At 49.4% G+C, this 14,043-nt stretch overlaps 1 protein-coding gene across 1 annotated transcript; it reads left to right on the top strand.

Moving 5' to 3' along the window:
- The first annotated feature begins 428 nt into the window (after window positions 1-428).
- LOC144109867 (uncharacterized) lies at window positions 429-5,492 on the top strand. The gene is made up of 5 exons (XM_077642640.1): window positions 429-445; window positions 2,864-3,215; window positions 3,489-3,802; window positions 4,516-4,645; window positions 5,361-5,492. Exons 1-5 carry the CDS (start codon window positions 429-431, stop codon window positions 5,490-5,492), a joined length of 945 nt encoding a protein of 314 aa, XP_077498766.1.
- The last annotated feature ends 8,551 nt before the right edge of the window (window positions 5,493-14,043 follow it).

The following is a 14,043-nucleotide window of genomic DNA, read 5'->3' as shown; positions in this document are numbered from 1 at the left end:
GAAACCCCCACAGGGATGAGAAGGGGTGCCTCTAAACAGCCTTTGGTGAGGCTCCTGCCACATGAGAAGCAGCTTTCCCGCAGAGCTTGGAACAGAATGGCGGACCTTCGCGCAATTCTGCTCCCTGCGGGAGCATAAACAGGAACACTAGCCAAGTCCGCAGCAAGTTTGTTCTGTCACACAGGTAGTTCAGGCGCAGCACCACAATGGGGACAGTTGTCAGTCAGTTCTAAGCGTTTGTCACGCCACCGATGACGCACAGACGGAGTCAGAGCCGCACCCGCAAAGGTACCTCCTCCTCCCGAGTGAGACTACGGGGGAGAGGGTACGAACACGGAGGAATTAGAGCGCGTGTTCCCTGACGCAAAGTTTGTTTCTCGGAAACATGGGACATGAATGGATCTGGCAGAAGAGGGGAAGGTGGCGGGATGCCTGATGTGTCAAGGTGTGTCATTGTATCCACACGAATATTATGCGGATCGTGAGCGTAACCGCGAATCCAGCGTATACGCACAGGACAGGGGTATTTTTTGCAGATGTGGTGAATTGATTGTGTAATTTGGAATGTGCGCCGGACAGCTTTAAGCTGCTTAAAAGGGCGGCAAGGGAGTCAGTGTAAATGTGAACAGTACCGAAAGTGGGTACGAGTGGAAGGGAAGCAATTGCACTGTGTGTTGTTTGAAGCACCAAGGCAAGGGCGGTGCAAGTATCCGCGCTATATGTAGCGCGGGGGTTAAGATGAGGGTGGGAGGGACTGTAAGCTGCGGTAACTCCCTGCAGTGCTGTGTGTGATGCATCGGTGTATATTATGCACCCTGGAGGTAGATGCGCGGCTGATATCGGCGGCGAAGCAGAGGAGCGATTGGCTGTAAGTTAACAGTATGACCACGGAGGAAGAGTCTGTGAACGATTAAGCTGAAGCGACATATCTTGCGTGCTCTGTTTGGCTCACGCTGCATGGTAGATCATTCCACGTACTAAGCTGAGCGTACTCTTACAGAATGGGTATGGGTGTAATACGAGGGAGATAAGTTATGGAGCGCGTAGCCTCCCGACTGACTGCTTCAAGGGAGTCCCACTGTCGACGGTTGAGGCGGTGAAATTGGGCCTGGTACACTATCCGCGGCTGGAGGAGGGAGCGCACAAGCTCAAGGGCAGTATCAGAACGCGCTCCGCCAGAGCGCATAGATATGCGTCGAATCAGACCGAGAGCAGAGTGAGCCGATTTACGTGTCGCGTTTAGCCACGGAGTTCAAGTCCCAGCTGTATGAAGTCGAAGACCTAGAACAATCACACTTTCTATATAGCAGTTCATACAGGCAGAATTTTAAGATTTCTCCCAACCGATTGTTCGTCTGAGGGAAGTGTATGAACCAACCGAAAATAAATCGGAGTGGCATTCCGTCTTGGTGATGTGCTCAGCCTGACCTCGCGTCTAGCGCTCTGTTGCTCTGCATTTTTGCGATGTGTTTCGTGGCGTTTCCTAAAAGCTTTTTAAATAATTTAGTTAATATAAATAGAATATATTTTGGACGTAATAAATACCATGCTTAAAAAAGCTGTGGCGATGGCGTAGTGGTCTTAAGCAGCGTCCAGCGGAACTGATTTTTTAGCGCCGCCGCGGGTTCGGATCCCGCTCCCCCAGGTATGAAGTATTTAGTCACTAGTCCCCCAGTGCGATGCCGGCTTTCCGCTGCAGTGAGGCGGTCATGCTTTCGCTTAAAACAAAAAAAAAAATATTGAGGCCACTTGAAGATCAAACGGATCACTAAAATACTGCACTTGGGCTGAATAATGCATGTTAATCACTAACTCCTTGAGTCTGGGCTGAACGATGTTTATTGATTTGTGTTGGTAGAGAATTGACCAAATCTACCGCAGTACAAGTCTAAAATGATGCATTAGCACGCATACTTACATCATATGATATATCAACCGAAATAAGCCAGTTCAAGTCAAGCAAAAGCATAGATAGTCAAGCATAGATAGATAACCATGCAAAACCAGGACTAATGGTGCTAGCTAGCGCACGATAATTCGTGGTTAATGCCAAGCTAAACCGCCCGTGATTATTTGCTTGCATGTCTACGCATTACCCAAACGTAGATTGTCAATTCCCTACCATGCCTGCAAGAAATTTGGTTCATAAAATCAGGCGCTCGATTACGTGGTCACACGACTCACGGACAGAAGTAAACCAAGAGGTGTTCCTGTTATTTGGAGAGCAGTTCAACTTTTCCTTTCGTAGCACCTCGTACAAGGCGGAGCGAGAGAAGATTAAGACCAAGGTAGTTAATCTGCTGATTTATTTCCATACTAAAACTACTGCGGTGTCCAGCCTTATCACCGCAGTCGTTAGTGCGCAGGAGCGCAAAACGAATAAAAGGCATGCTCCACAACCAGCGCGCGGGCTTATCTCGACCAGCCACGCACCGACGAGAATGTGGCAACAAACGTCGCTTCGCCCCTGGAAACTTGTCTGCTCCTTCGCATCAACTACGCAACACGACAACTGGCGACGAAGATAGGATTTGAAGACGTCATTTTTCAGTTTGGAAGGCGTTTCCGAACTCACTCGGTGAAGAAGACTGTCGTTTTGCAGTGTGTACGGAGCCTGTGACTGTCGTCACGACTGGGGCCGAGGCAGCAGTGACCCACTTCGCTGGGCGACTGGGCCAGCTGGAATTCTTCGACGGGTCCGCCAGCGATTGGGCTTCGTACGAAGAGCGGCTTACGTCGTTCCCGATTGTCAACCGCTACCCGACAGTGACAAGGTAGTACACTCCTTCTCGAGCATTATCGGTCCGAAGGCCTACGGGTTGTTGAAGTCATTAACTGCTCTAGAATTGCATTCTACGAACAGTTCCGAAGACCTCAAGAAAGTTTTGAGCGACCACCTGTCCCCGAAGCCGTCCGTCATTGGAGAACGGGCCGAGTTTCACCGGAGCTGTCAACGAGAAGGCGAGTCTTTATCTACTTACGTAGCCGAGCTTCGTAAACTGTCGCAAACGTGGGAGTTTGGAAGCGCCCTTGACGAGTCCCTTCGGGACCGCTTCGTGTGCGGCCTGCTACGAGAAGACGTTCAGCGAGTGCTTTTCAGGGAAGATGGCAAGCTTACGTTCCAGAAAGCGGTGGAGCGGGCTCCTGCAATGGAAGCGGCCAAGAAGAGTGCTGCTGAGGCACGCGGCATCGACGCCGTAGTCGATGTGCACAAGGTACAAGCTGAGTCGCAGAAAACATGCAAAAGCTGGTTTCGCTGTGGTTCGCCAAAACACACGAGTGAAGCATGCCCTCACTTGGACGCAGCATGTTTCAGTTATAACAAAAAAGGGCATATCCAGAGAGCCTGCCGAAGCAGTGCTAAGACTTTTTCTAAGAAAAAGCAAATGAAAAAGAATGTGAAGATGCTGACGGTTGTGTCGCGGAAAGCTTCGAGCCTCAGTCTAAACGGCGTGTCGGCAGCTCAGCGCGACCCTGTCGCCGTACAGATGGCCATCGACGGCATCCTGGTGAACATGGAGCTAGACACGGGTGCGGCTGTTTCCGTCATGTCAAAGACTCAGTTCTGTCAGCTCTTTCCTTCTGCCGTACTGGAGCCTAGTACAGTTCAACTTCGTACCTACACAGGGGCACTGGTACGACCCCAGGGGGTCTCTTCGGTCAACGTGCAGCACGACGACCATTCTGCAATTCTTCCACTCTACGTCGTAGACCGCAAGGGACGACGTCTACTGGGCCGGGAGTGGCTCCACGCCGTCCGGATGGAGTGGGCGAAAATCTGGAACCTGAACAACATTACAAGGTCAGACACTCCTGCTCGTATCAGCGTAAAAAAGAGGCTTGACGCATTGCTGGCGAAGTACCATCCCCTTTTCAAAGTCGAGTTAGGCACGATAACGGAAGAGCGCGCCGAACTTTTTCTTGAACCTGATATGAAGCCGAAATTCCTAAAAGCTTTCGAGGCTGAATTGGCTAAAATGGAACAACTGGGAATTATATCGCCGGTTACGACGTCACAATACGCTACGCCTGCAGTACCCGTAATCAAGCAAGATGGTAACATACGGATCTGCGGCGACTGCAAGACTACCGTTAACCCGTGCTTTGATGTCGACCGCTACCCATTACCGAAGGTGGACGACCTGTTCACAGCCTTGTCGGGAGGTAAGCATTTCTCGAAGATTGATCTCAACCGGGCCTATCAGCAAGTGGTCATGTCTGAGTCGTCAAAACAATACCTCACGTTTGATACGCAGAAAGGATTGTTTGCTGTTAATCGACTCGCGTTTGGAGTTTAGTCCGCACCTGGGATTTTCCAAAGAATAATTGACACCATGCTGAAGGGCTTACACGGGGTTTGCTGCTACCTAAACGACATTCTGGTGACTGGTAACAATGACTAAGAACATTTCATCAATCAGGAAGCTGTGTTAAAACGACTTCTTGAAAGAGGCGTTCGTGTCAAGAATGAGAAGTGTTCGTTTTTTTTAACAACCTTCGCTACCTCGGACACAGAATCGGCGCAAAAGGCATCTCGGCAACGACGGAGAAGGTTGATGCACTCCTCAAGGCTCCACACCCTGAAGACAGGCAGCAGCTGCAGTCGTTCCTGGGAGTCAATTTCTACAGCAAGTTTCTTCCTAACGTATAGCAGCGGTGGCGCAAACATTTTTCAGGTTGCTACGTAAAAACGCCCCGTGGTGCTGGGATGAGCGTTGCCAGGCAGCGTTCACAAAGATAAAGAGCTTGCTAGCCTCTCCGCCGACTTTGGCGCACTACGACCCGTGGAAACCGTGGCACCTATCATGCGAAGCATTGCACTATGGTTTAGGCGCGGTTCTTTCTCATGTTTTGGATGATGGCCGCACAAAGCCAATCGCTTTTGCATCGCGTACCTTGACCGATGCCAAAAAGAAATAGTCAGCTTGAGAAAGAGGCCCTTGCAATAATATTTGGTGTTAAGTTTCATTTCTACGTTTACGGTTGTTCGTTCACATTAGTCTCCGACCATAAACCGCTTCAAACTTGGGCCCAACAACCGACATTCCGACTATCGTAGCAGCGCGTTTGCAGCGCTGGGCTATCAGATTGTCAGCATACCAGTATTCGCTTATCTTGAGAAAATCAAGCAAGAATGCTGAAGCCGATTTCTGTTCGCGCCTGCCGCCATCAATGGTGAAAGACGAAACACACGAAAGAGAGGAAACTTTTTATTCATTGCGGTTGCAATCAGTGCCAGTTTCAAGCCAGGACATTGCTCGAACAGCTCGGGACCCCTTGCTTTGTAAAGTGATAGATTTCATAAATGTGGGGTGGCCGGCGTCTGTGACTGGAAAAGATTTTAACCCTTTTTTTTTTAGAGACGCAACGTGCTCACAGTTCACCAAGGCTGCATCATGTTCGGGATGCGAGTGATCGTGCCGGAAAAGTTGCGCAACTTGCTGCTGAACGAACTCCACGAAGGGCACCCGGGCATCGTGCGCGGCAAGTAACTGGCGCGCAGATACGTGTGGTGGCTGTCCATCGAGGCGGACCTCGAGCGTAAGGACGGCGTAAGTTGTCAAGAACAACGTTGCGAGCCATGCAAAGCGCCCCTGCATCCTTGCTCTTGGCCGACAGCCCCATGATAGCGCGTACATATCGATTTTGCTGGCCCCTTTTTGCACGAAATGTTTCTTGTAGTCGTGGACGCGCACTACAAGTGGCCGGAAGTGTTTGTGATGCGCTCGGCTACGTCGGATGCTACAGTTGACAAATTGAGAGAACTGTTGGCGCGGTTTGGTTTCCCAGAAACCATTGTCACTGACAGCGGCCCGCAGTTTACTTCAAAAGTTCAAGCTTTTTGTAAAAAAAAAGGCTGTCGTCACGTGCTTACAGCACAGTATCATCCCAGCTCAAACGGGCTTGCAGAGAGCTTTATTCAGACAATTAAAAACGCTCTTCGTAAGTCTAGTGGAGAGGACACATTACATCTGAGGCTTCACAAGTTTGTGCTTACCTATCGCAACTCGCCTCATGCGACAACTGAGTCACCAGCAAACTTGTTACTATGACGACGGCTGCGAAATCGACTCGATGTTGTCAAGCCAGCGGTGGGAAGAAGGGTTTCATATAATCGGTTCAAGCAATCCGTGGCTCGCCCACGTCGTGATCGTGACATAGCAGTCGGTGACAAACTTATGGCTCGCAGTTATCGAGGCAGACCAAACTGGGTCCCTGGTGTGGGGCTGTCCGGCCCTTTGTCTTTTACCGTTCGTGCTACCACACCCAGAGGCAGTTTCACTTGGCGTCGTCGCAAGGACCACGCGCGGACCACGGATCCGGACCGCGAGGCACCTGACCAGGAGGGATACGGGTTCCTGGCGTTTCCACCAAGCGTCGACCCAGTGACATCCTCCGCTCCTACCACCAGTGCATGGTCCTGCCGTTTCGCAAGAGATACAGACGGCGGGTGCAAGACGCTACCAGACTAGAGACCGTCGACCATCGGACAGATATCAAGCTGCAGTTTAGCTTGTTAAATTAGCCAATATAAAAGGGGAGGAATGTGGTGTTAGGCCTTATCACTGCAGTCGTTAATGCGCAGGCGCGCAAAGCGAATAAAAGGCATGCTCCACAACCAGCGCGCGGGCTTATCTCGACCAGCCACGCACCGACGAACATGTGGCAATAAACGTCGCTTCGCCCCTGGAAACTTGCCTGCTCCTTCGCATGAACCACTCAACACAACTACAATGGTTGGCTTTGCTCACCCCATTGCGGCACTGCTTTCCTATACCGCAACTCCTTAATGTACGAAAAGAAAATTTCGACACTAGTGCCGTCAGCAGGCTTTGTTTTGACAATGGAATTTCGCAGAAGCATTTTTTGCGCTGCAGCCAGTTCTTTGAAACCTCACCGAGCTGAAATCGGACTTCGTTCCGGGAAGCAACGCTTAGAATTTGGTAATTCAGCAGCATTAAAGGTATAATTTCTACATGTTTCACTGTACACTCTGATGTTCTGGCAGACTCGGGGCTGATGATGAAAATGCTGACTGTGGTGCCATGGTTCCCGTTGGGCCGGCGGCCACCTGCACGCCTCGACAAATTCCTCCTTGTTAGCGCACTATACAGGGTGTTACGCCTATATCTTTACACAATTTTTAAAAATGGGTTTTTTGAGTTTGAAAAGCTCTTTTTTCCGGCATATCATTGCCAGTGGTGTAGTAAGTCGCGGCGAAGGAGAAGGCGTGCGGCTCCCCGTCTTTCGTTTTCGCCTCGTGCACCTCAAGACTGCAGAAACTGTCTTCCCCCGGAACCTTCTCCCTAATAACTAGCGCTTTAGAACGGCAATCCATAGCGGGCTGCACAGACCAAAATTATTAGCTGTTAGTACGGCTCGGGCCACCACCCTCGGCCTCAGTGCATCTTGCCCTCCCTCACATCATCATGGCTTCCCTCCCTCACCTCACCATGCCTTTCCTGGGTGACAAGAAAATTCAAACAGCGCTAGACAACTGGACCAGAAAAAGGAGAAAAACACGTCACCGAACTTACAACTGATTTATTTGAAGAAATATGTCAATTTATACAAAATAATGGGCACACATGCGCACGGCCAAAAATCGACGATCAGATAAAAACTACAAAATGCTAACCATATTCGCATGTGTTGTACCTGCCTTCCAATCTACCCTTTGTGCAGCAATGTCATTTCTTTCGCTGACAAAACTAAAGAAGTTTTGCTAACGCAACCATTAGATTTTCTGATAAGGAATTCCTCGACGACTTCTCTGATAGTCTTGTCACTATGAAAAAATAATTCTGTGTCGTCAAAGAATGGTATGCATTTACACACTGCAATGCTTTGCCAGGTTAGTGTCTTTTCTATCTAATGAATTGGCATGCTCCATGAGTATAATATTAGTGCAACGGCCTGTCTGGCCTATGTAAGTAAGACCGCATGATAAAAGAATTTTGTACACAACGCCTATCTTTCAATTAATGAGCTTACTGACCTGATTTAACTTGCAGGCAGTCTTCCGTTTAAAGCCTTCCTGCTTTCAACTGCCGCTCCTAACTTACCCAGCTTATTAGGAGCAGAAAAAAATAACCTTCGCGCCATACTTGGCCCTTACCCTCTTAAAACTATGCGACAACGCGTGCACATAAGGCATGACAGCAATTTTTTCCCGTCAAAATTTTCTTTGGGCTGTCCCGAACATTTCAGTGCTCTTATAATCTTATTTTCACGAGCCACAAGTACGCAATCTGGAAAACCGGACTCTCTGCATCTCTGGGCTTGGACTTCCAGGCTACTAAACGTTCGATGAATATAAGATTTTTTTGACAGCCATACCAATACATCCTGTTACAATTCCGAATTTCACAAGCTTGGAGTCACAAGACGCGTAATTTACAAAAGGTTTTTTACTCCAGGAAGCGTATCGCCAGCATACATGGTTTGACAAGAAGGTGAAATTCAGATCTAAGAACTGCAAGACGTTCCTCTGAGGGATCTCATGTGTAAACCTCAATCCAGACCCGTGCTTAGAAAAAACATCGAGTAACTCAGGCACACATTCAGTACCTAAAGACCTAACTAGAACCAGGAAGTCGTTTACATACCGAAAAATTCGTTCTATTTAAGTCACTCTCTACTTTCCTGTCAACATAACTTAAAAAAATTCTGCTAAGAACTGGGGCAATTTTGGCACCAATACACACTTCCGACTTTTGCTTAAAAATTTTATCTTCCCTCGTTACATAGGTGTTCTCTAAATGAAAGGATAGAAGTTCCAGGAAAGACTCACTGTAAATGCCACAATCATTTTGGAACACGCACTCATCATTTTTCTCTGAGATTCCATTCTGAACACATTGCAGAAGTTGATTGTGGGAAAGAGAATAAAATAAATCGACCATGTCTATGCTAAAACCAGAGCACGAAGCCGGGTTCTCTTTCAAGAGAACCTTTACAACTGCCTCCGAGCTTGGCACAACAAACGGGTCAGCCACGGAGAGTACTGGCAAATGCTTATTAAGGTATGACGATACCACTACTTGCCAAGTTTGGCGCTCAGAGACAATTGCTCGAAAAGAAAAGCCAGGCTTATGTGTTTTAGCGGAGAAGAAAATTTCAAGCACAGAGCGCTCTGCATCTTTAACTTTATTTGCCAAACTTAGAAGCCCCATGCCTTTAAATAGTGAAACTGCATTTTTCTTATTCTTTACCGGATCCTCTCTAGTCACTTTAAAATGTTTCCTTATTGCCTCACATGCATTATTTGAAAACTACTTCTCAGAAAGTACAAAAAAGAAGCCTTCTTTGTCAGACTGCACGACGCGCAAACGACTCTCACACAAGTAATCCACCAACGAGCGAAACCTATTGTTACGCACTTTAACGCAGTTGCTACTTGGTATACAGCGATCAGCACACTCCGATAAACAACTTGGTCTGTCCTCAGGCTGAGCCTTAGATGACACGTTATGGGCGAATTAAGGCCAACTTTTCAACGGTTCGCGTACCAGGGTCGAGGCAGAACTTAGGTCCAAGGCGCAAGGTCTTTTCGTGCTTTGAGTCCAAAACGACGTCCCCGAGGGCCGACAGCTTTCCTTCTGCGGGAGTTCTTTTTGTGCCTTTCGGAAAAGTTGGTCGGACCGTGTTCCAAAGGAATTCCGGGAGACACACCACTCGCGTAACACACGCTGACCTAGCACAGCATCTGGTCCGCAGTAAGTCCTTGAACAGTCTCGCCTGGCGCCACCACTCACTCTTGACAATTTTGCACATTCTCCTGTTGTGCCCTGTAGACGGACGTAGCCAGCAACAGAGCGCTTGTAAACCGGAAGGGCAGGTTCGGGACAGCCCAAAGAAAATTTTGACGGGAAAGAATTGCTGTCATGCCTTATGTGCACGCGTTGTCGCATTGTTTTAAGAGGGTAGTGGCCAAGTATGGCGTGAAGGTTATATTTTCCTTCTTCTCATAAGAGGGGTAAGTTAGGGGCAGCAGTTCAGAGAAAGCAGGAAGGCTTTAAACGGAACACTGCCTGCAAGGTAAATCATGTCAATAAGTTCATTAATTTGCAAGATGGGCGTTGCGTACCAAATTCCTTTATCATGTGGTCTTACATAGGCCAGACAGGCCGTTGCATCAATGTTAGACTCATGAAGCATGCCAATTCATTGCATAGAAAAGACACTAACTTGGCAAAGCATTGCAGTGTGTGTAAATGCGTACCATTCTTTGACGACACAGAATTGTTATTTTTTCACAGTAACAAGACTATCAGAGAATTCACCGAAGAATTCCATATCAGAAAATCTAATGAATTTCGTTAGCAAAACTTCTTTAATTTTGTAAGCTAAAGAAATGACATTGCCGCACAAAGGGAAGATTGGAAGGCAGGTACAACACGTGCGAATACAGTTGGCATTTTCGAGTTTTTATCAGATCATCGATGTATGACCGCGCACATGTGTGCCCATTTTTTAGGTATAAATTGACTTTTCTTCAAACAAATCAGTTCAGCGCCGTGTTCGTCTCCTCCTCTCTCTGGTCCTGTTGTCTAGCGCTGTTTGTATTTTCATGTCTCCATGGAACACCAGCTCGTCCAATTTTCACCACCACCACCATCCTTATACAGTTCATGTCGTTCCTCCCTCCCCCTCGTCCTCACGAATTTTCTTGCGCTCATCCTCCCTCACCCTTACCGAGTGAAATCCTCATGAGGGCTCACCCTCGTGAGGATGCCAGTTGAGTTTCCCCCTTCAAGTACTGATGAGAGGAAACACCTTGTTGATGATGAAATCTGGCTTTCTTGGTGACCCGGTGGTTCTAACTCGGAAACATTCACATTACTCGAGGAAAGGAGAAGGTTAACTATTTATTTACAACATAAATAAAACAAGAAGAAACAAAGCAAGCAGAAAACTATTTACATGACTAAACCGTTGATCAGACGAATTCAGCCCTGGTTCAACCCAGCGCGCTTGTTTTTAAACCTTCTGTCTCCGCCCTTGGCGGGAACAGCAACCAATAACATTACAAGCGACTCACCTAACCAATCAGTGGTTAGGGAAAGGAAAATAAGGTTTCCGCCAACTAATCACAGATTGGGGAAAGAGTACTGGTTAAACATTTGGGAAAGGAGAGGTGGCAATCAAATACACAAACAGCACAAACGCGACCACCCTCTCCCACGGCACCCACGGCACAGCGGTTACCACTTTCCTAACATTTGTTTTCTCTTTCGCACACGCGGCAAACATATGCCGACGAGACGATCACTAAAGTTGTTTACAGAACACACCGAAAGAGAAGACAGTCGTTACGGGAATAGTGGGTTTCCGGTCACTCGGCTAACACTTAGCCGTATCTCGTGCGTTCCCGAAGCCTCGTAAACCCCTTGACAACGAACACATGTCGACAGCTGTACATACATGGTTAGGTTTCTCAAGACTGGTTATGCCCTTGATGGCGCGGAGTAAACAAGGACGTCAGCCGCACGAAGGGGACGCAGGGACCGGACGGGCCCCCTCCTTGGCGACTTCCGACCCCACTGCTGCGGCCTTCTTTGCGAACACGAGACCGACCAGTTCGCGGAAAGGTCAGCGAACTCCACAATGCCCATCTCTGACAATGACACACCTTGACACATCAGACATCCCGCCACCTTCCCCTCTTCCCCAGGTCCATTCCTGTCCCATGTTTCCGAGAAACAAGCTTTGCGTCAGCGAACACGTGCTCTAATTCCTCCGTGTTCGTGCCCTCTCCCCCGTAGTCTCACCTGCCCCAAACAGCCATGGAAGTGCAAGCGCAGGGCGAAGACCTCCGACCCAGTGAGTGGACTCCGATACTCCACGCGTACAAGGGTGGAATCTCAAGCACGGAAACGCGGGCCATATCCCATCAAGCAGCGTCTGTTCATCTAAGCCTGCGGCGTCCGCGTCCGCTACCCCTCCGACTTTCAAGCCTGCATACAGGCCCCAACAAGAACAGCTGCGCGTGACGCACGCAGTCGCACTCCGAAGCAAACAAATTGCTTCACTCCCTCGTTTTCCGACCACCAAGAGGCCTCGCTCTGAAAGGAACCAATGGCGCCGCCACCCCTGCAAGCCCTGTAAGTCAGCGCCGCTGGCCGTGACCTCGGGGATATTCATCGAAGGAGCCACCCTACGAATAACACCTTCACGGTCGCTACCCCGCACGAGACAACCGCCCTTCACCTCATCCAGCTCAAGGAAGTGGTCCTCCAAGAGATCGCTTCCCCTGTCGCAGCCCACATTGCACCGCCGGCGGCTGCTGTGCGCGGAGTCATCTCGCAAGTTTAGTGGGAGGAGACGCCGCAGCAGATGCTACGGGACCTCCAGACCCGTAACCCGTGCGCTGATGTCATCGCAGCCCGCAGAATGGGTAGGACTCATTCCGTACTGACCACCTTTGCGCACGGACCAGTCCCCCATTCCATACGCTACATGAGTGTGGTGTACAGATGCACGCCGTACAAGAGAAGTCCAGACGCGTGCACGTAATGCCGTCGGCCGGGCCATAGGTATGACGTGTGCCACCACCCCAAGACTGGTCTCTGCCCGCGGTGCGAAGACAATCATGAACCACAAGATGTGCCCTCCTGCATCCCGACCTACATTCTCTGTGGAGGTCAGCACCTCATGGGCACCGGCTCGTGCCAGGCAAGAAAACGCACCGCCAAACCACGCAACCCATCGCCCCAGAAGGCAATGCCCACTAACAAGAACGACTTTCCTCCGCTGCAAACGACCCTCCCGTCTACTGCAACATGGGCCTCCAAGGCTGCCGGGACGAACACAGGCAGGACCTCCCAGGACCCAGACGTGAAGGCTATGCGGGAAGAGGTAAAGCAGCTCAGGGCAGCCCTCTCTGCCGCCACCTCTGCTTTATCTCCTCATCCACCACCCTCTTCACCCACCCAACCCGCCCAACCCCCTCTCCTAAAAAGAAGGCCTAATGAGAGCCCAGTCCAACCAATAGACCTAGACGCCAAATTTCAGAACTTCGCAAAAAACTTGGAAGCCAGGCTCACAGAGCGCATCACTACACAGGTCACTGGACAGTGCCAGTTTATGACTGAAGCTACCATTGCCCGTATAATGGATAGTGTCATCTCTAGCATCATGGCCAATGTAGAGGAGCGCTTAACTCGCCTCACTCCTGGATTCTGAACTCACTATCCTCCCACAGTCCCACTCTCCAAACCTCTCCTTCCCCTCACTACCTTGCAACAGGGCTTCTCCGAGGGGCCATAATTCTTAATTTTACAGATTATTCAATGGAATTGCAGGGGATTTCGGCGAAAGCGCAATCCTCTGCAGCAAATTATCGCAAGTTCGTCATCCCCACCAGACATTATCGCAATTCAGGACGCCAATGTTTGCAGGCAACTGCCAGGATACGCTTTTATCCCCTCAGACCCCACTGATCTTCATCGGGTGGTCACATACGTCTGTAAATTCTTGCATTACGTGGAGCACGCAATTAGCTCCACTATCGCTCACAGCCTTATTGAAATCTTACCGCCCACCCTGCAAAATCACCCCTGTTCTTTCTTAACTGCTACCTTCTCCCACGTCAGCCAAGTAACCTACTCCCCTCACTTCTCAAATCCGCAACCGAATTGGCCGGATCAAACCCCCTACTTATTGCCGGCGATTTTAATTGCGCTCACGTGGACTGGGGCTATCGGCGCACCAACCACAGAGGAACAGTTTTATGCAATGAAACGCTGGTGCTACACCTGACCATCTTTAATGATTTTAGCTTACCTACGCGGATTGGTAACAGTGTTACTGCTGATACTAGCCCAGACCTCATGCTTGGTAGAAGCTTGGCCCACCTGCAGTGGGAAAGATTGCTATCCACACTAGGCAGCGATCACAACCTAATTCGCATAACGCTAAACTATCGCCGATCTCAGCGTAAATTTACCGTTAAGCACACATATGGGACGAGCTCCGAAAATTTAGGCAAGCGCAGCCAACACAGGCCCCCTTCGACCTAGACACCTGGATTATTCAGTT

The sequence above is a fragment of the Amblyomma americanum genome, chromosome 11, assembly GCF_052857255.1.
Source record: "Amblyomma americanum isolate KBUSLIRL-KWMA chromosome 11, ASM5285725v1, whole genome shotgun sequence".
NCBI classification, from domain to species: domain Eukaryota; kingdom Metazoa; phylum Arthropoda; class Arachnida; order Ixodida; family Ixodidae; genus Amblyomma; species Amblyomma americanum.
The sequence above is the reverse complement of the archived record's forward strand: the minus strand, read 5'-3'. Positions and strand labels throughout refer to the sequence as shown.